The sequence below is a fragment of the Cupressus sempervirens genome, chromosome 4 (genome assembly GCF_028749045.1).
Source record: "Cupressus sempervirens isolate cs-2001-9-10 chromosome 4, ASM2874904v1, whole genome shotgun sequence".
In the NCBI taxonomy this organism is placed as follows: Eukaryota; Viridiplantae; Streptophyta; class Pinopsida; order Cupressales; family Cupressaceae; genus Cupressus; species Cupressus sempervirens.
Genome location: NC_143121.1, coordinates 627,002,751 through 627,028,112, shown reverse-complemented (window position 1 = coordinate 627,028,112; position 25,362 = coordinate 627,002,751). Strand labels below are relative to the sequence as shown.

The 25,362-nt window shown below is 35.5% G+C and overlaps 1 protein-coding gene across 1 annotated transcript in view; it reads right to left on the bottom strand.

The window, feature by feature from the left end:
• Positions 1 to 21,530: 21,530 nt before the first annotated feature.
• The window catches only part of LOC149562794 (protein mago nashi homolog 2-like), a 37,553-nt gene continuing 33,721 nt past the window's right edge, over positions 21,531 to 25,362 (bottom strand). The window contains exon 3 of the mRNA XM_089826251.1: positions 21,531 to 22,042. Within this exon, the coding sequence (XP_089682377.1) occupies positions 21,983 to 22,042 (60 nt within the window). The 3' untranslated portion in view covers positions 21,531 to 21,982. The remainder of the gene's footprint in view (positions 22,043 to 25,362) is intronic.

Sequence of the window (25,362 nt, the reverse complement as noted above, 5' to 3'; positions counted from 1 at the left end):
TATCCAATGACTTGGGTGATTTAATAACATTATGATGTTTTGGTGGAGGTTTGCCCTTTTTTTTAATGCGTGAATTAGTGTATTGTTGATAAATGGGAGAGTGTTTAAAAGTGGAGTTTTAGAATAGTGCTCAAACTCAAAAATATTACCATATGTCTACACTTTGTTAAAAAAAATCTAGTTTATGTTATTATCTTTTATTAACTAATCTAGTTTATGTTATTATCTTTTATTAACTAATCTAATTTATGTTATTAGCTTATGTTATCTATTATGTACTATTATTATAGCTTGCAACTGCAATTAAAAAATTTCCCACCTCCCAAAAAAATTGTCATCAAGATTGCAATTATTATTTCTTTAAATGATCTTGAAAATGACATCAAACACACACATAGGTTCCAAGTAAAGTAAAACTTCAATATAATAGATAATTTATTATATTTATAAAATTATTAATACAATTAAAAATCACGCCTCAAACTAAAATAATTTCAACATATTGTAAAATTTAACAAAAATATTAAATATAATCTAGCAACATTAATATTTTGAGAAACCAAGAGCTCTAAAGGAGCTAAAGTTTCTACCTTTTGTTTGAAATAAACAATTGATTTGTGCCTAGAACATAACATGTAAACATTTATGTCATGTTTAGTTAGAATAGGGTTATGGCTAACTATATGACAAGTTTTCAACATTAGTTATCTTCACCATTGGACAACTATTCTAGTACTTTGAGATGGACTTTATTGTGGTGGAGATTGTTGTTATCATCACTCATATTGGTGAAAGTAATATTCAAATAGGAGTCATTTGAAGCCTAGTTTGTAGAGAAACCCAATAGTTAATGTTTTCCAAAGTTGAGGATTAAAGATGTATGAAAAAAATCATAAATTTAAAATTTGAGATAGTTTAGATATAGAAATTTAGTTAGTAAATAAACTATTTTAGAATTTCCTCTAAAATTTATAGAAAAAAATATAAATTTGACGTTAAGTAGCTTATAAATAGAAATTGAATTATAGAATATCAATTTAAGAGCAAATGAGAAATTAATTTTCAATATTATGTTTGTAAACCATACAAAATTTTATCTAAGTCAAGATTAATTATTAGTAGTATTATTTAATTAATTATTATTATGTGTTAAGATTAAGTAGACTTGAACCCAAGACCTCTCAAATGAGAGTCTCACAAGTTACCATTGTGCTATAGGCTTTTGCCTATAATTTAGTTACTAATTATAATTTTTATTCTTTTAATTTTTGTTGACTATTTTATTTGTAGTATTATTTTATTATTAAATTTTAAAACTAACATAGTAATTAATGATTAATACTTAATAAGGAATAATTTTGTGTCGTTGTCCCCTTATATCCAATTATCTTACTTGGGACATTGGCCAAGGTGAGAATGCTCTATTTTGGGAATATTCATGGGATGGGCTTCCTCCACCTGAAAGCCTTAACTTTCCTACTAATATTAAAAATACTCTAATAAATCTATGGGGATATCATGTTAGCAACTATAAAAAAATTTATTATTGATGACTAGCATGGAGGTTGGAAGTGAAAATTAGGTGAAGAAACAAATTTGTCAACTCGGGAAAAGCAAATTTATAAATAATTTCTTGAAAATATACAAGTTAATCACAAAGCTAAGAGGGATAAATTAAATGAGGTGCCTCAAAGAGGGGGAAATATAGTATCAAAAGATGATATGAAAAGATAATTCACTCACATCAGTGGGAAAAGATAGATATTCCCCTCAATCTTTGTTGGGATGCAACTTGTCTTCCCAAGGCAGAAATCTTTCTTTGGGAAATTTTGTAAATAGGAATTCTTATGGATAATATGTTTGCTAAGATGGGATTTGAGGGGTCCTCAATATTCTCTTTATGTGAGAATAAATGTAAGATGGTTGAACATATAATGTTCCTATGCCCATTTTGCTAGAAAATGTTGGAAATGGTTATCTTATAAGCTTAACTGGTCAATAGCCTCTCTTGTCAACTTTAGGAATTTTCTTAATAGTTGACCCAAACATGGGAATTCAAGGTTCCACAATAATTTTTGAAAAAAAACTCCATCCATACTTCTATCAAAAATATGTGAGGAGAGGAATAGAAGAATCTTTGCTAACAAAAGTATGGTTTTAACCTCCTTTCTTAGTAAATTGGAAGCATGTATTATGGAGGTAGAAAATAATAACCTTAGAAATTATCATAAGGAAGAAGGTTCTTTCTCTAAGTGGGATGCATAAATACACAAAAAATTGCTTTAAGCTTATTAACTCACCTTTGATCTACTCAAAATTAAATCATCAAGCCACACCGATTGCAAATGGGAACCCCCTCCAGTAGGCTTCCAGTGGATAGGGGCAACATATATGTACCCCTCCCAAATGTTACATAGTGGAAGTCCTTTATACTTCCATTGAATAATGGTGCGTATATGTTGCTTTGTATCCATTCTCTAGTAGGCTAGGCAAAACTTAATTTTGATGGGTCCTTAAGAGGCAATCAAGGGCCTATTAGATGAGGATGTATTATGCATTTTGAGACTGGTCCTTGGATTATTAAACATGCCAAGCCCTTGGGGGTACTCTCTATTAATCCAGCGGAATTAGAGGCATTGATTGAAGGTCTAAAACTTAGCTTGGAAATGGACATTATAAAGTTAGTTATTGAAGGGAATTCACAAATTATTCTAAATGCATTAAGAAAAAGTAATACTCCTAATTGGATATTAAACTTTGAACTTGAATACTCATTAAAGATTGTCAATCAATTTGAAGAAATTAGTATTAAACATATATATCGAGAAGGAAATAATGAAGCAAATATATTAGCCAACAAAAGAGAAAATGGTGAGGATTCTCTCCTCAAAAATAATTAAGTCATCCTAAACTTAGAACTTTCAAATAGTAATCAAAGATACCTATATTAATTAGTTCACAAGTCTTCTTTCCAACTACAACAATATATTCGAAAGAAACTCTTCCTCAAATAGTCACCAAATTAAGAAATTAATCAAGGATGGGTTATAGAGTCCAAGATATTATTAAGGACAAAAAAAAAAGTTTAAATAAGGAAACAACAAAAAAGATAGTGATACTATTTTTAAATTTTATAAATAATATTGTCTTGATTTCTTGTTGAAATTCATCTTGATGATTCAAGGGTGGCCTTATACAATTGAATCTTTCAATTGGTTAATCTAACAACGATCTTGGTCAAGAAGTAATGTTTGTAGGCCATTTTACAAAGACAGACAAGGAAATATGCAGCAATAAAGAGAAGCCATAACCATAAAAACATTAACCAAAGTTACAAAGGCCATTATCAAATCAAGAATACAATCTAAGAACTCTAAATGATGCAAATAGGGGAATGCCCCTAAATTATTCATGAACTATGTAAATGAAGTAAGAACTCCCCAATTAATCAAAGGAACAATGTAATTAATTAATTAAAAAATTTAGCATAGGTATTTTATTGATAAAAATTATTATTATTATTATTATATTTAAAACTAATTACTGATTTTATATTTAAAATTGAGTGTTAACTTAATATGTTAATGAAATATTTAATAAAGTTCATGGTTTTAAATATGTTTCTCCCACTAATATTTAGTATTATAAGTTTAATTTTTAAAATTGACATAACAATTAAGTTGATTGTATTTTTAATTGTTTATTAATGAAATAATAAAGTTGATGATTTTAAATATAGTTTAATTTTAAATTTAGTCTAAAAGATTCTAATAATTTATATTTTGAAGATTGAGAAAATGAATTATTTTTTATTTTTTATTGTATATTTTGAAAAGAAGCTGAAAAAAATCACAATAATATTTTCAAATTGTAAAAATGTATAGTGAGAAAAGAATACAAATTTTTTATATAAAATCTTATATTTATGTTCTTTATGTTAATGTTTTATTTTAATATAATTAAATTTAAAATTAATTTAAAACTATGAATATAATTTTGTGATGTATTAATTGATGATAAAATTGTGCAATGCTAATTTATAGAGTCAACTAAAATATTTAATATTTTAATTAGGATTCAGCCTTCACTTAGTGTAAGAGTTTGGAGCTAGCCAAAGACTTGCACTCGGAAACATCCAAAAATAAAAATTGAAGTTAAATAATGACATTTACAAAACAAAAAATATGTGGTAGAGTTGGATTAATTTTTGTTTTTCATGTTGAAGTGCAATCACTCCCCTCGAAAAAAAAATTATGAGTGATGAATTTTGGGGTGTACATTTTATCACGTCAATAAAAATAACTTTTTAAAAGCAAATCAATTAATTTTGGGCAATAGTGCAAAAACATATTGAAAATTGGATTATTAGAGTTAGGATAGGTCCCCGTGACGTTGCTTATTGTTGTTTATTTTTAAGCAATCATTTAAAGTATTATTTAAAAATATATATTTAACTATATATATTTGAAAAAAAAAACATATGAAGGCGAAATTTGAAGCAAATAAATAGGAGTTAAAAAATATGGTTAAGACACATGTTCTTTCTTCACTAAGAAATAATAGGGAAAGATTATAAAAATAATTTAAAAATTGCATGGGGACACTTCAGCTATCGCATGGAGACATAGGGTTAATCGCAAAAGTTTATTATCAAGAATATTCTTGAAAAATGGGTTGTTGGAGAAAACACTTCTTTATTGTTGATGTGATTTGATATCACATATAACTCTCTGATTCCAACTAATACATACCAATCTAATAAATTTTCATCTTAAAGGATGTGTGGTGTTGAAAAATCAATAGCCACAAGGTTGGACTTCATCCAAAACAATTTTAGAAGTGAAAAATCTACTCACTATTTTTTTAATGAGATTCAAGACTTTATTCTCATTATCTCTAGAACATGTTGATCAATTTCTTCCCTATTGCAATGGTGCTAAGGCTTAGGAGTTTGAACCATGTTGCAAACTCAGTGGAACAAATCGATGACACTTGTAATGTTAGCATTTCTTCTTATTTTATCTTATCTTCTCTATTAAAACATTGTAGAATCTTGTTCATACCTTTGTTACCTAGGACCAATTAAACATAAATTTTAAATGATTCATTATAATATCTTTATATTTAATCAATATTTGTTCCATTCACTTTCTAAATCCATGATTTCATACTATTTATATTTATGTAGGTTAACCTATGATATGGAAACAAATCATAAGAAAAAAAAAATTTAAAATATAGTTAGATACAAATATCAAATTAATTGCCAATTAAACATAAATTTTAAATGATTCATTGCAATATCTTTATATTTAATCATATTCATTCCATTCAATTGTGCATCACACTTGGCCTGAGAATCTTTATTAATTGTTGTTCCTACACTTCTAACTAGATCTCACTGAGTTGGAAGGAGGTTTTGACACAATTGCAAAGGGACCACGACACATGAACTCTTACACATCAATTGTTTGATAGAATGAATCCTCTTCTCGGTCTAGTCCCATTGCAACAAATTGTTGATTGTCTTGAAAAACTAGAGAAAGATAATGCAACACTTAAAGATACAATGATCTCTATATCTAACATCTCTCACAAATTAGTAGAATGAATTTTTACGTTGGAATCTCAAGTTGAGTTTGACCTACAACTCAAAGACACGGTTGAGTCTCTTTCAGCATCAATTCTAGAACTTAAGCAGCTGACAACCTCTAATACAACTATTATTGATAACTTCTCAGCAACTTTTCACACTACAACTGCAAACTTCACAGCTATTAAGGGGAGAGAGAGAGAGAGAGAGAGAGAGAGAGAGAGAGAGAGAGAGAGAGAGAGAGAGAGAGAGAGAGAGAGAGTGGAATTGTTGATAGGAATTCATCACTCATGTCTTAAACTAAACACAAGGTGAAAAATTGGGCGGCCTTGTGTAAGACTATTGTTGCAACACCTATCTCAAGTGCTAAGAAGTTGGTCCAAGGGAAGATAGACAAGGAACGGGCGAGGCGAGCTCAAGAACTAAACATGCGGGTCTGTGGTCTCCCTCCCACATCTAACCCTCTTGTTGCTAGAGATTCTTTCCTTACAGACCAGTCTAGTATCTTTGATATTTAATTAGATAGATGTTGGCTAGGCCCAGATGGCAACCACTTTCTCCAATTTCACTCCCTCTCAAATAGATTGTGGCTCTTAGAGAAAAGAAGATATTTTTCTCTCTTCCTACTAAAACTTTCTTGGATGAAGATCTCACTAAATCACAAGTGGCAAAGCTGAAACAATCAAGGAGCCTAGTTGTTGAGGCTAGGCGTAGTGGAAGTGGGTAGTTATTCAGAATCTCAAGGTAGTTATCTATGATTCTCCTCCTAGTGGTTGGGTGTCGAGGCAGACTGACAAGACCAAATGACATACCTACCAATAGTCTAATAAGGGTAGGTCCTCCTCCTCCTCCTACAGCTCTATTCTTGTCAACTGTTGGAATGGAAATGGCTCGTTGTGGTCCCTACCTAGCCTATTTCAAGATGCAGTTGGTTTAGTAGATATCCTTATCGTCATGGAGACTTGTGAGAGTCTAAATCATCCCCTTCCAGGGTTTGTAGGCTATTAGTGGTTATCCATATATAGAGAGGAGATTCATCATTCAGGTGGAGTACAAGACTCTAGAGGCATGGCTTTTCTTATTAGGGACAATCTTTTTGAGGCTACCTCGATCATCCATATTGATATCCATACCAAATTTCTATGGATCCACATCAGACAAAACCAATCATACTAGACATCGTCAGAGAGATATCTTCATCGTCGCTTTCTACTTTATGCCTGCCTCTTCTCAGTATGCTATCCATAGCACCGAGGACAGAGACAGTTGTGGACTTTTATCTAGTTATGGGCACCACCTTCTCCAGATGTGTGAGTCTACCAACGTGGTGATTTTGAACAGCCTCTCTTGCTTCTTGGGTTTAATGCTCTTCACTTGCTGGCCACACTCTAGTGGTGCGAGTGTTGTGGACTATGCTCTTGCTTCGGCCTCCTTTATTTTGTCTATTCACTACTTCTCCATCTCTCACCTTCCCATGGTTGATCATGCTCTCCTCATCCTTTCGTTTAGCTTTTCCCCACACCCTCGGCTTCCCCCCCCCCCCCCCCCAACCTCCTCCCTTTCCCCTTCCCCTTCCCCACCCTCCTCTTGTTCTTGCACGCACCCTTGCCCACTTTCACTTTCCTGAGAGTGACCCTGTCATCTTCACCTTCCATCTAAGGTGGATTCTTCACTCAATAGCTTCTCTAAGCTTGACAAAGCTACTTCTATGTTTTATTTGCTGATAGTTTTGATATGGGAGTCTACTCTCCTTTCCATCCCCAATTGTCCTTTTTTTCATTCCAAGCGTCGTAGTACATGCCCTATGAACCAATGGTCTAATGATGACTGTAAGTCTTATCATCACCACTTGTGCTAACAGCTGCGATATGGTAGTTTTATCTCCTTTCCATCCCCCATCGTCCTTTTTGTCATTCCAAGCATTATAGTACATGCCCTATGAACTAATGGTTCAACAATGACTGTAAGTATTATCATCGCCACTTGCGCTCGACCATTGAGACTTGCTCCGCTGCTTTCACCAACCTTTGTCCCACTTATCGTTGTTTCCTTCAATCCAAGAAATGGTCATTCATTAATTTTCAGTGTCGCTTTTTATGTGCCACACTTTCTCAGGATCCCAAGCTATTATGGTGCACTTTATTCCCCCATTGCTCCACTCCCCTACTCTCCTCCCTCAATTTTATCTCCCTCATCGCCCATGCCTCTACTCTATATGACATCCTTGGCCAACCACCCCCCCCCCCCCCCCTCACCCTACCTCCCCAGTGCCACCACCTTTTTACCCCCTCTAGCATTCTTGAGGCCATCAGATACATGAGATGTAGTAGGGCAGATGACGAGAAGGGTTTTAAGGCTGAGCTCTTCAAGCTTGGTGCTTTGGTGTTGTGCTCCTTTCTTCCCACACTCTTTAACAAAGTGGTCTACACTGGCTTCCCAAACTCCTGGTCAAGGCATGTGATCTATCTAATCCACAAGTCTAGGCTAACATCTAACCTCGACAACTATAGGACTATCATGATTGGACATACCTCTGCCAAGCTCTACGCCACATCATTGAACACTACTCTTACTAGAGAGATTGACAGAAGAGATTACAAAGCTAGAGGCCAAGTTGGGTTTTGAAAAAGTTACCAAACCATGGACCACATCATGACATTACAAGATATTATTAAGGAGGCTTGACACCACTCTACAAAATTTTAATGTTGTTTCATAGACTTTCGTAAGGCATTTGACATTGTCCCATGGGGGTCCTTTTCTAGAGGCTCAAAGACATCAGGATTTCAGAGATCTTATTGACAGCTATTATGAGGTTATACGAGAACATTGTGGGTAGGTTCAAGACTCCTGAGGGTTTCTCTGCTCCTATCCAGAGCACTATTAGGTTGAAACAGGGTTTCCCTCTTTGCCCTACATTTTTTGGCATTTATATTGATGAGCTTGAGACCTTCCTTAGAGAGTCTTCACTCCTAGGTGATGGTTGCTACTTACACTAGGTTTTGATCTCCAGTCTCCTTTATGTTGACGATGTGGTCCTTTTATCATCTTCTCCTAAGAGCCTTCAAAGGCTCATAAATGGTTTGGGTTCCTTCTGTGACTTGCGGTAGTTGATTGTGAACCTATGAACCTGAGTAAGACTCGGGTTATGGTATTCAAACGACTAAAGAGCTCTAATCTACACTTTTACTTTTAGGGACAAGAGATTGAGATCAGCCCTTCTTACACATACCTCGGTTTCAAGTTCTCGAGACATCGCTTCAATATGAGATCGTCCATCCAACCCAAAGTTAACAAGCAGATGTGCTCCCTTGCTATGTTAGAGAGACAATGCTTCAGACACCACTTCTAGGACAAGATGTTCAAGTTGTCCCTTCTAGACTCCTTGGTTAAACCAATAATAATTTATGGCTCAGTGGTATGGGGACTGTCTCTTCTCGACTTAGATTGGCCCTCTATTGAGCATGTTCAGACTTTGCTTCTCTAACACATGATTAGATGCCATAGATTCACCCCCAATGACATTATTATGGCAGAATTCAAAGCTCATCCTTTCAGATTGGGTGCCAATTTTTATTTGGTTTGGTTTCTTCACCAACTTCGTGGCTTTGCAAATTTTATGGATGGTCATCACAAATATGCTTACTTGGCCTATTGCTCCTCTATTGTCGTTGTTGCCTCGGATCCCTCCCCTAGAGGTCAATGTTGGTACACTCAGGCGACCTCTTTGTTGAGCTCAGTAGGGATTGATATAGACCACCTCCCTCCCTTCTAGTGTTCATTGGATGCTCCCTCTCATCTCCTCCCATCACAACAGGAGCTGAATGGGCATGTCAGGATAGACATTTACAAACATTATATCACCATGACCTGGAGTAACCCAATTGGGGGGTTACGTCCTAAGATGGCCTTCTACGTTGAGCACTTCTTGGTTATCATTGATGATATTATTACACAACCTAGCTACTTATCAGGTTTCGGTGTCATGCCTTATGCATCTCCCTTGGATCTTTCAGAATCGGCTCCCACTAGTTATGAATCCAGACTGATCATCATATGAGCAAAGATGACTAAATCTGTCACTTATGCTCCTTGTCTGAGGCTAAGACTGAGACCCATTTCATCTTCTATTGCCCATCCTACTATAATATCAGAGGGAGATTCTATTGTCTATTTGGAGAGTGTAGTTCCCTCGCAACTTTCTTTATGCATATGGATTAGAGGTGTCTGGCACTCTATCTCAAGGAGGCGATGTAGTTTTAGGACCACACTTTACAGTGTTTGACCCCCCAGAAGGCCTCAGATTAGCCCCTCATCACCACCTTCTTCTCACCCTTGTCTCTAATTCAGGGAGTGAAGTAGACCTCCAGTGCCTCCAGTACCCCCATGGTTGGCCACTCCAAATCAGTGAGACCCTACACCAGGTTTAATACTACTTCTACTCTTACTCTTCAACGACACCACTCCCACAACTCGGAGTGACATACCAAAGGTCCTTCGTACCCAAATCTACCACATTTGGTGTTGGATTTCTTTTAGCAGTGGAAGGATCCTTATTTCTTGCCTCTTTGTTGGCTCCTTTGTTGCTTTGTTTCTTTTTTTTCTCGCTTGCTCTTTCCTAGACATCGATTGGTGTCTTGTTGTTTGTTACTTCTTTGATCGTATGCTCTCAATCCCTTAGACCCTTTGTGGTCTTTTATTGGGCATTAATAGATTTATCTAATCTTATCTTATCTTATCTTCAATTCTAAGGGCACTCAAAATAATGCAATAAAATTGATCAAAAGGCTACGAGTGAAATAGGAATAGCCCTTTTGGAATTTTATTTCAGGTTGAGCCATGACTTTGACAATAAGTTAATTAATAATTGCATTTGAGCCTCCATTCCTACGAGGATTTCTTCTTCATTGTGTGTGGACACAAGACTTTGACTACTACATTTATTGATGACAAACTTTTGACATCCTCAAGTATCCCAACAGTAAAACTCGACCTTATTACATATCCCAAATATAGAATAATAGTATTATGGGTCTGGGATAAGCATTAAAAATATCACCTACTTCTCCTTGTGGCCGACATGTCCTGAAGTGGTTCACTTTTCAATCTCTTCAAGTCATTAGCATCTGCATTCTCAGCTTTAATCAAACTTGAAAAAGAATTTTAATCCAAGGGTTTCTTCCTCGGTCTTCCAAGATGTTTTACACTAAATACAGTATCAATATTGTCATTGGGAAAATCCAAGTCGAGGTCATGGACATGGAGATGACCTTTGCTGCCACCACATCTAAGTCACTCTACACTAAGAACTTCCTAAAAGAACACATCACTACACTAAGTCATCTCTTTGGTAACCACTAGAAGCTTCCATATAAAGGCACAAGATTTTTACTATTTTTTAAATTTAAAAAATTATAAAGCCCCTAGCTATGTTGGAAATAGCCAATAGTAAACAAGACCTCTGATTGAACTTAAGTCTTTGCCCATTGTCTAAAATAGAAGACAAAGCAGTTTTTTTTATCCAACAAATAGAAATAGATTTAATACTCATAATTGTTCTTGTCGTGCCCAAAACTAGGGTGGAAGCACACCAACAAATTTTTATTTTTTTTATAATATATTTAAATTTGCTAAAGTTTTTCCCCCCATTTGAAAAGGAGTTGACTTTGACAATAAGTTAATTAATAATTACATTTGAGCCTCCATTCCTACGAGGATTTCTTCTTTGTTGTGTGTGGACACAAGACTTTGACTATTACATTTATTGATGACAAACTTTTGACGTCCTCAGGTATCCCAATAGTGAAACTCGACCTTATTACATGTCCCAAATATAGAATAATAGTATTATGGGTATGGGATAAGCATTAAAGATACCACCTACTTATCCTTGTGGCTAACATGTCCCGAAGATGTTCACTTTTCAATCTCTTCAAGTCATTGGCATCTACATTCTCAACTTTAATCAAACTTGAAAAAGAATTTTAGTCCAAGGGTTTCTTCCTTGATCTTCCAAGATGTTTTACACTAACTACATTACCAATATTGTCATTGGGAAAATCTAAGTCGAGGTCATGGACATGGAGATGACCTTTGCCGCCACCACATCTAAGTCACTCTACACTAAGAACTTCCCGAAAGAACACATCACTACACTAAGTCATCTCTTTGGTAACCACTAGAAGCTTCCATATAAAGGCACAAGATTTTTGCTATTTTTGAAATTTAAAAAATTATAAAGCCCCCAGCTATATTGGAAATAGCCAATAGTAAACAAGAGCTCTGATTGAGCTCGAGTCCTTGCCTATTGTCTAAAATAGAAGACAAAGCAGTTTTTTTTATCCAACAAATAGAAATAGATTTAATACTCATAATTGTTCTTGTCATGCCCAAAACTAGGGTGGAAGCACACCAACAATTTTTTTTTTTTTATAATATATTTAAATTTGCTAAAGTTTTTCCCCCCATTTGAAAAGGGGTTAATGGGGAGTTAGGTATTAGTTGAGGGGACTTTATTTTGAAAGCACCTAATATAATATTGCAAGCTAAAGGCTTTTTTAATATTCGAACATTTATTGGGGCATAAATGGAAAAATTCTCTACACTTTTTGTAGGGAGAATTTTCATTTTGCCCATACATTTTCTAGCATCACGTAGGTGCTTATTTTGTTCTTTTTTTGTCAACATGTATTTTTTTCTTCCTCACATTTTGTGTTTGCTCATGGGTTTAATTACATGGGTATTTTATATTTTCTTATAGGTTTGTGGGAAAATGTATTAATGTGGGTTTCCATATGTCTAATTTAGGACTATAGTCATTTGCTTAACTATTAGATTTGCTAGGTAAAGTAAAGTGTATTTAGTTATAAGTATACATTTGAGTATTAAATCTTTAGCAAGAACTTATAGGAAAATGACACAACTAGATTTAAATTTCTCAAGAAATGCTATGATGCTGTTAATGTGAATCCACGTTACTTTTATCATTGGAATTCAAGACTTCAAGTGAAAATTTAAGGAATATTAACCTTTTCTAACTATGCTTTCTAAATGCATTTGAAGATAGGAAATTGAATTGAAATCAAAGGAATATTGTGACATAGTATACATATTTTTTATAATACCACTTTATTTCCAATATCAAATAATGAGATCTACTTCATATGATCTATTGTATAGACCCTCATCAAGTTACACTTCTCTCTTCAAAATGAATGCAAAATACAATAGAGAATGTCACAATGGAGAAGTCCAAACACAATGACTCAAGAAACCCTTCAATGCTCCAATTCCAAGATTGCTCCATCATAAGGACCTATCCAAATTTTGAAAATACACATAGAACTAACCATGGAGTGCTCACCTCCCATCCTAGGTCTCAAAGAGGCCACCCACTGCGTTAGGAGAACTGGTAACCAACGAGTGACAACCAATTCAAATCTCACAACATGAAGCACAACAAAAATACCATTCCAAGGCTTGCATAATGGGATTCACATTGAAACCATAACATAGGGGTGAAGGTGGACTACCATGTAGGAGATTGCCAAATGTAAAACATATAACAAACATTTCTTTTCTAAGGTTAGAATTCACATAATCCTTCCATAATTTCTCCTCCTTATCTCCCCCAAAGCAAGATCCATAACATTGGCATGCAAGGGCCCATACACCTTGCATTTCTTCCATCTTCTCACCATGAGAAGAGACTACCTTGGCCACTTCTTCCCTATCCAAGGGTGAGTAATGTCAATACACCCTTCAGAGTAATTTCAATACACCCTTCACAAATCCCTCAATACAAAATCAAGAAAATGAAGATAAACAAGAATGAAATCAAAGCCAAAATCTCATCCCTTACATTTCAACAACACAAAATACATGAATCACATTTGCAAGAGAATGAAATCACATACTAATCTATTTTACAAAAAGAATAAGAATTCCATGGCAAAGGAGGTGACCAACCTTCACAAGTGTTATGGTAAAATATATCTGAGAAGAGCCCAATCTCTTTTGCTTCCTTCCATCCAAAACCCTAATGTCTCTAAAAGTAGAGAGTGGGTGAACAACCTCTAACTCATCAAAGGGCTTCTAAAAAGGCCTTCAAACTCTACCCACCCACCAACATTAAATTCAGAATTGACCCTTGAGTCCTTTGGCTTTCCCTTGTACCCTATCATAAATGTAAGATTGGAAAGGAGTGTGGGTTTGGGTAAAGGTCAAGAGTCCACTCAATTTTCGCAACATGTGGTAAATGAGATATTAAAAGGGTCACCAAGGCCACTAGGGGGTTCTAATAGTGTTAGAAATATTCCTAACCCATACCCGTAACACTTAGGTACTTAGGTTTTACTAAAAATGGCTCCTAGGACCACTTTTCGGTCTCTAGAAGTGGCTTGAAATTTTTCAATTCAAAAACCCTAATTGGTGGCATTTTAGAAGTAGCTTTAATCAAAGGGGTTTAATTAGGTTCCTAATAAGTCAGTTAGGTTTAGGGTTACATAGCCAAGCTTAGTAGACATGTCGTTACATATACACATGACAAGTGTCAAGTGACACTAAAAAATAACATTACACAACATAGTGAAATCACCTAGTACATACATACGGATTACGATCATGAATTAAATCACTTAACAATAAGGTTTGAATCTCTTCATTAGATTCAACCCCCGTCATCGTGCTTTCTATTGTAGCACTTGCCACATGAACCGTTGGTTCGATGATGATTGTAAATCCTTCCACCGTCGCCTACGCTTTGCATTCTTGTCACACTCTAATGACTTCATTAGTATTTGCCACTTATATAGTCGTTTCCTTGGCTATAAGAAGTGTATGTTCATTTCTTCCCAATGTCGTTCCCTTTGTGACACTTTATCCCGCATCCCAAAGTTCTTCTGGCATAGTTTTCTTCCCTGCTACTCATCCCCGCCCTCCACCCTCAACCTCTGCTCCCTCACCGCCCATGCCTCCACTCTCTATGATATCCCTGGTTAGCCTCCTCTCCTCTTTACCCTACCTCCTAGCTGCCACCACTTCACCCTGTCCATCATTCGTGAGGTCATCAGATTCATGAGCTCCAGTAGAGTTGCGTACAAGGAGGGTTTTCGGCTAAGCTCCTCAAGCTCGACGTCCCTGTCATAGTATCCTTTCTTTCTGTGCTCTTCAATAGTGTGGTTTGCATCGGCTTCCCCGACTCATGGTCAAGGCACATCATCTATCTGATTCTCAAGACCGGCTCGGCTTCAAATCCAAGTAACTACAGAACTATTATGATTAGACACACCTTTTCTAAGCTCTATGCTACAACTTTGAACATTATTCTTTCTAGCGAGCTTGACAGGAGAGCGTGCAGAGCTAGGGGTCAGGCTAATTTTCGAGCTAATTACCAGACCATGGACCATATTTTATCATTGTGGGCCATATCAAGGAGACTCGTCATTTCTCGACGAAATTCTACTGTTGCTTCGTGGACTTTTGTAAGGCCTTTGATACCATCCTACGGGTTGCCCTCTTCTAGAGACCGAGAGACATCGATATTTAAGATATTTTGTTGACTATCATTATGAGGTTATATGAGTGTTACTGGTAGATTCAGGACGCTAGAGGACTTTTTAGCCCCTATTCAAAGCACCATTGGGGTGAAACAGGGCTGCCCTCTTTCCCCCACCTTGTTTGGTATTTATATTAATGAGCTAGAGACCTTCCTCGGAGACTCCTCACTCCTTGTGGACGGTTGCTACCTGCATCAGGTCTTGATCTCCATTCTCTTGTTCGTCGATGATGTGATCCTTCTAGCCTCCTCTCCTGAGAATCTTCAAAGACTCCTCGATGGCTTGGCCTCCTTTTGTGACCTTCGTTAGCTCTCTGTGAACCTAAGCAAGACTCAAGTTTTGATCTTCATCTGCCTGAAGACCTCTGATATGCACTTCTACTTCCAGGATCATTAGATCGAGATCACCACATCATATGTGTACCTTGGGGTCAAGTTCTCTGGACCTCGCTTTAGTTTGAGATCAATCCACCATCTAGCCTAGGGTTTGCAAGGGTATGGACTCCCTTGCAATGCTTGAGAGACAGTTCTTTTGACATCACTTCCAAGACACTTCATCTAAGTTGTCCTTCTTGGACTCCTTGGTCAGATTGAGGGTTCTTTATAGCTTGCTGGTTTAGGGGCCCTCTCTCCTTGATTCTAATTGGGCTTCCATCGAGCGTGTCCAAACCCTTTTTCTTCGACGTACTATTAGATGTCATTGTTTCACCCCCACAAATTGTCATGGCTGGGTTCAAGGCCCATCCCTTTAGGTTGGCAACCATTTTCAATCTAATTTGGTTTCTTCATCGTCTTTGTGGTTTTGCTAACTCTACGAGTGACCAATTGAGATACTCTTACTTGGCTTATTGTTCCTCTGTCATTGTGGCAGATTTTGATCCATCCTACTAGGCCCGTTGCTGGTTTGTGAAGGCTTCGTCTTTATTGAGCTTGATCGGGATTGATATTGACCACCTCCCTCCCAATTCTCTCTCGATGCTCCTGCCCACCTCCTCCCTTCTCAGCAGGAGTTGAACCAGTATGTCAAACTTGACATTTGTAGTCAGTATATCACCACGACTAGGTGTAATTGTGTAGGCAAGTTACGCCCGAAGATGGCCTTTTATGTTGAACACTTTCTAGTCATCAGAGACGATATTATTATGCCCCCCAACTACTTGTCTTGGTGTTGGTGTCATGCCTTACGCGTCTCTCTGGGCTCCTTTAGGGTTGGCTCCCACCAGCTTCATATTCTGACAGATCACATGGACAGAGAGGACTAGACGTGTCACTTGTGTACCTTGGGCATGGCCATGACAGTGATCCATGTTAGTTTTCATTGTCTTGCCTACTACGAGATTTGTGGGAGATTTTATTGCTTATTTAGGGAGTGCAGCTCCCTCACAACCTTTTTCAGCTACACAAACCAAAGATGTCTTGCACTATACCTCAGAGAGACTATGCAACTTTGCAACCACACCTTACAGTTCTTATTCCCCTAAAGAGTGACTCTGGTTCAGCTTATCATTGTTTTCTTCTCTCCCTTGTCTCCTACTAGTGGGACAAAGCGGCCTTCCAGTGCCACCTTCGCCAGCCACTCCATATCTGGGAGACCTTGTTGTTGTTATACTCATCAACAACACCCTCCCAACTTTTCTCGACGGTGGCTTAGTGCACCTACTCACCCTAAGTCATACCCTTCGATGCTTGGCTTTTTTTAACTGAGGAAGGACCCTTAGTCCTTGCCTCGTTCTTGTGCTCCTTGCTTCTTTTTATTTCTCTTTTTTTTTTTTTTTGCTTCTTTCCTTGGCACCTTTTCGTGCTCTTGCAGCTAGCAGTCTTTTATCTTGTACATTTTTCGGTCCCATAGACCCGTGTGGTCTCTCATTGGACATTAATATCTTATCTTATCTTATCTTATCTTTACAGTTTGCACATATAGTTGGTTACTAATTCTCCAATAATTTCCATGGTAGCTTTCCTACACACTCAATTTGAACATTAGTAGCTCCATAAAATCACATGTATATATAAATCACATTGCATAACCAATTGACGAAACATTCTACATTCTCATTTTAATAAACTTTTCCAGTTTTGCACCTAATAACACATACTTGATTGCATGATTGAATTACCATATCAATACGAATTAAAATACTGAAATAATCATCATAGTGCATGTGTATACCTAAACATCATAAACATCATCAAATAGAGCATACTGACTATCTGAATGCATATAGCCTAATCATCAAGGTACCATAAATAACATCATAAGGTGAAACACCTCATAGCATAGTTAGTACAAATCAATGTTCAACAATCAAATAATGTAGCAAATCTCGAATCATAGGGTATCAACATAAACGTATTAAATGATCTCAATTTCCATTAGGACACCTAAACCATAAAACCTTAATTCATATCCATCATCATAATCATCTAGGTCCATAACTTTCTATCACCTAGTTATGTCGATGTATCCTTAGAAAAAACACGCAATGTTTATGATTTAAACCATAATTTCGAGTAACCAAATAACTCATCCCAATATAGAAGTATATAACCTCTTGTGCACGACACCCTAACAACCTTAACACATCATAATGTACTTTTAATATTTAAGATTAAGCTACTCAAGGGCACTTCTAGAGAGTTGAAAATCTTTGTCTTTGAGTTTCAAATGATTCATAAGAAGGAAATTATTAAGTTATATTATTGCAACAATCATCAAATCATGATACTTAAGATGGCCATAATTATCATAATATCCTCTACATGGTTTCCACCAAGAACATCAATATTCTCCCATACCATTGCCTTGTCATTCTCATATATCCATTCAAATCTCCTATAAAGGATTTAACAAAGAAATTCATATTTAAATATCTACATACGAGAAGGGGTCAGTTCCCATGTTTAATTTTTTAGTTTTAGTTAAAATAAAATTAAGGGAAAAATTCCTTACAAATAACAATAAAACCTCTAGTGTTTCCTAATAAAACTAAGGAAATTTCCTAATTTGGTTTGAAATATCTTGATATCTCTTTTTTTTTTTTAAGTTGGACCATTTTAGAAAATGAACAAGACCATTTTGGTTAAAATGTGTTCTCATTAATTCATACTCTGTGAGAATCCCAATGGTGCAGCTATGGCTGGAGTAATGATTCCTATTAATAATTACCTGAATTCTTATCGCAACTCAACATAGCATTTCCTTCTTTGGATGAATGCAATTTGGAGCCCAAAGAACTCACATATTCTACTATACAAATTAGAATTTCTCCACAGTACACATGTCGTTTAGTAATTTATATTTTTTTGGGTGAATGCAATATGTCGACCCCTTCCGGTGGACAAAACTTAAAAAAATCTTGATTAGACTATAATTTGGATTGAATTAGAGTTTTCAAGTTGCATAAAAAAAAGTTGAGAAGGCAAGGAAATTTATTTGCTTGATGCTCATAATAGCAATGGCTTTAGTAATATTAGCGGGCATGGCAGGAATGACATCAAAAAAATAGCTCAACCTTTATGTTACTGCATTGACAATTTATGATTTTGGTTTTGATTTTGATGTATGTGAACCTCTTGCTGGGCATTTTTCTATACTTTATTGGGTACGACATTGTAGTGCCTTGGAGTGCCACTGTCACCTCCCAGATGGAAATATTGAGCTTCAACTTCTCCATCCACAGACCGGTGGCATTGTCTTATTCTCTCGGTCATGCTATGGGCACAGCAAGCTAAGGGCACAACGAGTGGAGGAATGTGAGCTAAATATTTTCATTTACATTTAGTATTGAACCACGTTATGTGTTCATGCAATAGGAGAGGTTGATAGATCTCGTATGACTGCTATGGGCACAGATGGCATGTCCCTTCAATAGAATTGCGAACACACCTGTGATGAAAGTAAAATCAAATAGACTTTCTAGGGTGAGCAATTCTGCATGGCAAGGGATAGGTAGGGAAAAGGCTTAAGCTGCATCAGGTGAGCGCCTCATGTCTCATGAAACTTCTGGAATTGACACACAATGAAGCAACTGGGAAGCTTCTACAGTTGACATGCAATGAAGCAATTGGTAAGCTTCTGAAATTGATAGATGTATTTTATTTTAAAAAATTGATTTGGGAAAAAAAAAAAAAAAAAAAACCTAACAAAATTACCATTAGCCAATCAGATATTAGAAATTATTTGGAAGAAATATATTATAACAATACAACATTTTCAATCATTAGAATGTCAATTTTTTGCTCCAAAATAATTAATAGGTAGAGGAACCAATGAAAACATTAGTTTCCATAGGCAATGACTTAAAAAATAATGAGAAACATATTTTGAAAATTAAAAAAAGTTCTGAACTATAAAGTTTTAGTGACTTCTTTGTTAGATAATTTATTAGAATGAGGCACCCTATATATAGGCAGGGACTAATCAATTGGGATTTAGAATAAATTGAAAAATCTTATGTATTGAATTCATTAATTTATTGCTGAATTCATTAATTATTGCACCTTATAGATGTATCAATAGAATTTCCTAAGTGACATCCTTTATAATTTATATTATAAATGATGTATCTCAAGGCATTTAATGAATATTTTACCTTATATTAAAATCAATCATCATTACTTCTACAAAACATGAGGCTAATGCCAAATATGATCAATAAATGGAAACAACAAAAGATTATAATTACATCAATACACATTCTATAATATAATCATTTAATCTGATGTTTATGCTGTGTAAACGTAAGCTAAAACATGACCATAATATTCATTAAAAAATGAAAATAAAAATACATTATTCAAAATAATTGAAAAAAGAACAACTCTAGATAATTAAATAAAAAATGTTCTCCATATATTTTTAGATGATTACTATCGTCGTAGAAACATTTCCTTGGTGAGGTAGGCTAAAATGGAAAATGCTCCAACCAAATCTGTGTATATTTTTGTTGCTGATTGATGTATGGGGGCAACACCTAGGTTATAATTTATTCGAGGAAAAAATACAAATCTAAAGTAAAACAAAACAACGAGCAAATATATTAAGATTATCCATCTGTTACAACAAACATTCTGTAAAACATTGAATAAATAAACTTCATTCTATGATAAGGATGTCATTATTCTAAATGAATTTCTATTGCATATACTCAGATTTGCAAAGGTGGATTATTAGCAATTACTTCCAACTTGTGTTGATGATCTTTTGAAAATAGACGAGAATCATTTGCCAACCTGCAACGAAATGTCTGCTTATTTGAACAAATGGAGCTTGTCAAACACCTGCATGCAATGAGATGTCCATGGAAGTCTCTCATCATGCAACGTGGTGTCAATGGTGTATGCCATGCAATCTTTAACACATACCAAGATGTCGATTACAATTGTGTGATTAAGGGTTCAAATAACATATAAATTTAGATAAACAGTACAGTGAAAATTTCTACCTATGTTAAAAGCAAGCAATAATGATAGATATAGAGAATTGGTCATGAAATGGATACCTAACTCCATAGTGGACAGCGTATCTTCCTCTACTGCTTACTACGGATAAAAATAATTAGAAGGGAACAAAACTATACAAATGCCTTACATATATTACAACATTTTTAACCTAAAACATTTATCACTCGCTGTTTATACAAAATATTATTAACCTACTTGCATAAAGACTATATGCCATTCATGTAAGAAATCCTAACATCTGAGACCAAAAACAATAGTAAAGTTGTGCTAAACTGCTTACGAAGTAGAGAATGCGTTTAAATTTCATGAAAAAAAAATTCCAGGAATATAATTTTATGTCGGCTATTCTCTCACAAACCCCAACTACGGAGTACTGAACTAGAAGCAACCTCTTTATTGTTAATGCTAAATGTAGCCCTAATCCAGATACTGACCAATTACCAAAGGTTCATCCTCAAACAATACTCAGCACTGAGACCTGAAAACTCGCGGAACCTAGAGGCCTAAGGAATAGTAACAAAACTAAAAGGATCTATTGCATACCTAAAACATGTAAATCTTGAAAGAAATAGTTATATTTTCATGACAACATATAGTTTCAGTTGTTCCTCCTGTTTGCGTGCATTGTTATGTTATTTGCGAATGGTTTCTCTGTTGTAAAGACCAAAATAGCATACTCTCACCCTCTCTGGTGAGATAAACTCTCACCCTCTCGCCCTCTCTGGTGAGATAAGTAGCAACAACAGCGCTTAAAATGATATTTATTGTGAGGATATGGGGGGCTACTTAACTAAATATGTAAACCTGTGAAAATCTCTCTACTCCATAAATCATACAAACAAAACTTCACAATGATGTAAATTGTAAAATGAACTTGTCAATGATATTGTACAAATTTGCAACATAACATCATTGCAATATTCTAACAAGTTATCAATTGTTTTCATGGGAAAACTCAGTCTAGATGTCTTACAATAAGATAAAATCTGTAGAATGTCCAAACAAAGCTGAAATGATCTGAAGAAATATGTGTTGTGAGAAATTCATTGATATGGCTCATGACCGAAAAAACCCACATCAATTTATGGTAACAATGACCACATAAAATTATGATTAGAAAACAGCTTGTCAGTAACCCAGTGACTGTAGCACTTCAGGCGAAACCTCATATTTACTTATAATTGCCAGAAGACCACAAAAAATTATGTATTAACTTCTAATGGAATCAACCAACCACCTTCTTCCTCAATTAAGACATGATAGCCATACAGAATTTCCAAAAATTAGAAGTAATTTTCATTCAGATATCCCATGCTTTTAAAAACCTGCATATCGTACATCACATCTTTCAATATGCTGCACTGCAACATTTAGATAGGTTTTATCTTGAAGTGCAAACCAATGAGGGAGAACACAAAGCACTTAAGATCCTGCACAAAAGAAAAAGATCAAATCAGTCAGTATCAGCTAGTACTAACAAAAATCGATTCATAAAAGGAAGTCCAGAAATAACAGTTGAGAATACAAATATATAAAAGAATTCAAACTCGTTAACTCTCAAAATATGGAGATCTATATGAAAAATAAATAAAATGCATGCAAAGTTTCATGCAATTTGATTTTGTATTAAATGTAAGATAAGTGACCAAAAAAATTGTGAAGCCATCCACAATTTCAAAATGATGACAAGGGGAGACACGGAATCTAAACCCTGGGGAAGCCTGTTAAGCATCATAAAATTGCACACTCGACATTATCCACTGGCATGCTTTCTCTTGATTAGGCTATAGAACTCTTTTATATATTAAAGGGTCCAAAACTGTAAAATGGTATGCAAATATTTTTCAATATATCAGAATAAATCTTGCAAAATCATCAAGAAGAACTTACTGGTACATGGTCATAAAAATAGGTATTGACATGTTGTTTTGTATACAACATGTAAAAACATTCTATTTCACTTTCATCCTTGCTAGCACAATGAACAAAATGTGTTCAATGCCATTACTTCCTGAAGCAATTGTAAATATGGGACACCTAACATAACTAGAAAGATGAAGAGCACCAATCTATAACTAAAATTTGGAGAGCACTCTAACAACTGAGGCTACTGGTCTTTCTCAATGCAAGGTATTAAATAATTCTATTAGATAAATTTATTACCTCGAGAAATAAGATATTTATTGGCACCAAATATGCCAACATAGAGTTATCACTAATTATTGTGCCACCAATCTCATGCCCGCAAGGAAAATGTGGAAATCACTGACTCAACAATCCAAGCATTCTTCAATTGTTGACTGACATGAAGTTTGCATGATCAGATTGGAGTTATCCAAGCTGAAGCTCTCCTAATTCTTTCATTCAATTTCTATGATAATTACCATTGAATATAAAACACTATTGTTCTTGGGACAAAATTTTAGAAAATAAAATCTAATGTAAATTTATTTCCCAAGTCGCCACTAATTTACTATATAATATCTATGTTACCAGTACCACATTCACCTACTGAAGGCCAAAGTCGAGAGTTGATTCAGTCAAAAGTCTGGTACAGTGTGACTTCTGTTCAAATCCGTCTGCAGATGAGAATTCACACAAGATTCTGTGAGAGACCCTGTAAGAATTTGCAACAAATTTGACTAACATTTGGAATCCTACACAAGCCCAGAATTTGGATCGAATTTGGGCAAACATCAATTATGGTAAATAGTGTTTTTTTGGCAAATAGTAATACAACTCTTAAGTGATGGTTACAATACTAATAGTAATACTCACCTTATCATAATATCATAATACTCACCACCTACACATTCTTCTCACATGGCATTCTTCTCGCTGTTCACATGGCCTTATTTCTGCAGAGAGAGAGTTACAGTAGCCTGCAGAGAATTGTTTTTGCAAAGCCTGTGGGTCTTGTGGCAGCGATAGTCTTCTGGGTCTGTTTTCCTTTGCCCTGTTATTAAAAGAGGTAGGGTTTTGTAACTTGATTATTTAATATTTTATTTGTTTTTTAAAGTTTTCTTTACATTTTTTTACAAAATGAAAGAGTGTTAGAAGTAGTGATTGTCATTGCACCAAAAGATCGGCTTGTTAATGCACAATACAACCACTATAATCGTCGAATCCAATGGAGGCAGTTAACCATGTCTCAAACCCTGCGAGGGATGCTGGCACAGTGCTAAAAATCCCCCTCCCAGAGTTGCTTTCCGCAGCCTGCATGGATTTGAATCTGTGACCAAGCTCTGATACCACTTGTTAGAAGTAGTGATTGTCATTGCACCAAAAGCAATACAACCACTATACTTATAAAATCTACATGAGGCGATTAAACCATGTCACGAAGCCCACAAGCAACATTGGCACACTGCCAACAATGAGCTCCCCTATTTTATTTTATTGTTTCATTTTTGTTTTTTGTTTTGTGTGTTGTTTTATTTGTAGATTCAAAGTATGGTAAGCGTTTCTAGCACCGGAAACCCCGTGTCAAAACAAACAAATGCTCTTTGTATAGCAATATGTGGAAATGGTTCAAACAATGTCAGCTGGAGTTTTTGGTGGATTTGCAGCCACTGCAAAGAGGAATATTATAGCTCTTATTGTAGAGTGAAAACACATTTGTGTTTTATTCCTCAAAAAGGCATTAAATTTTGTACAAGGAAGCCAAGAGTTAATGGGGTACTACCTAAAATCCTTCTTCCAAACCAATTTATGAACAAACATATTCAAGAGCAAAGACATGCAAAAGAAGCAGATGGGCATGCTAATTCTCATCCTTTACAAAAGTCTAGAATAAAAGAAAAACAACATCCATGGCTTCAGTTTCCACTCCCAATGAACCACCCACAAAGAGCCATCCTTTCTTGTGTGATCCTCAAGAACTGGTTGCAAAAAAGAGAGCAAAGGGTTCCTTGGAAATATCATTTCAGAATGAAGCTAGAGACATTGTCAAGGAAGACATACCGAGATCCATCTATGCGAATGAATTGTCATTTAATATCATTTGCTCACCGTATTGGTAAAAAATGGTGAGATCAATTATTGAGGCTCCAAAGGGGTCCAAGGGCCCAGGTTATGAGAAGGTCTGCACCACTTTATTGGACGGAGAGGTGATCCATGTAGAGGCTCTCATGCCCATTAAGGATTCATGGATCAAAACAGGTGTAACCATAGCATTTGATGGATGGAGAGATGGGACAAATAGTCCATTGGTCAATGTTATTGCAATGTCCAAGAGATGCAATATTTTTGGAGGTTGTGGAATGTGAAGGGGAAGTGAAGAACGGTTCTTTTATTGCAAACATTCACATCCAAGCCATTGAGCGAGTTGGACCCCAAAATGTTGTTCAGTTAATAACTGACACTACCAAGAATTGTGGGGTCGTCAAGTGATCGATTGAGCAGCAATTCGAACACATTGTTTGGATACCTTGTGTTGTCCACTCACTCAATCTAATGCTGCAAAAATTGGCACTAAAATTGGATGGATTAAAACAAGTATGAAGATGCACAAGAGATCCAAATGATCATCACAAACCACCATACGACTTAAGCCATATTTAGACGATTCTCGAAATTAGAGTTCTTGAAGGTAAGTTAAATTATTTAAATATAAATATGTTTCAGAAATCTAGTCACTTTAGATTAGTAAACTTTCTAGGTTTTTAAATTTTAATTTTAATCTTTATAGCTTATTATTGTTTTGATTTTAAATTAGGTTGGTGAGACCCACTTTGCCTCCTCAACACTA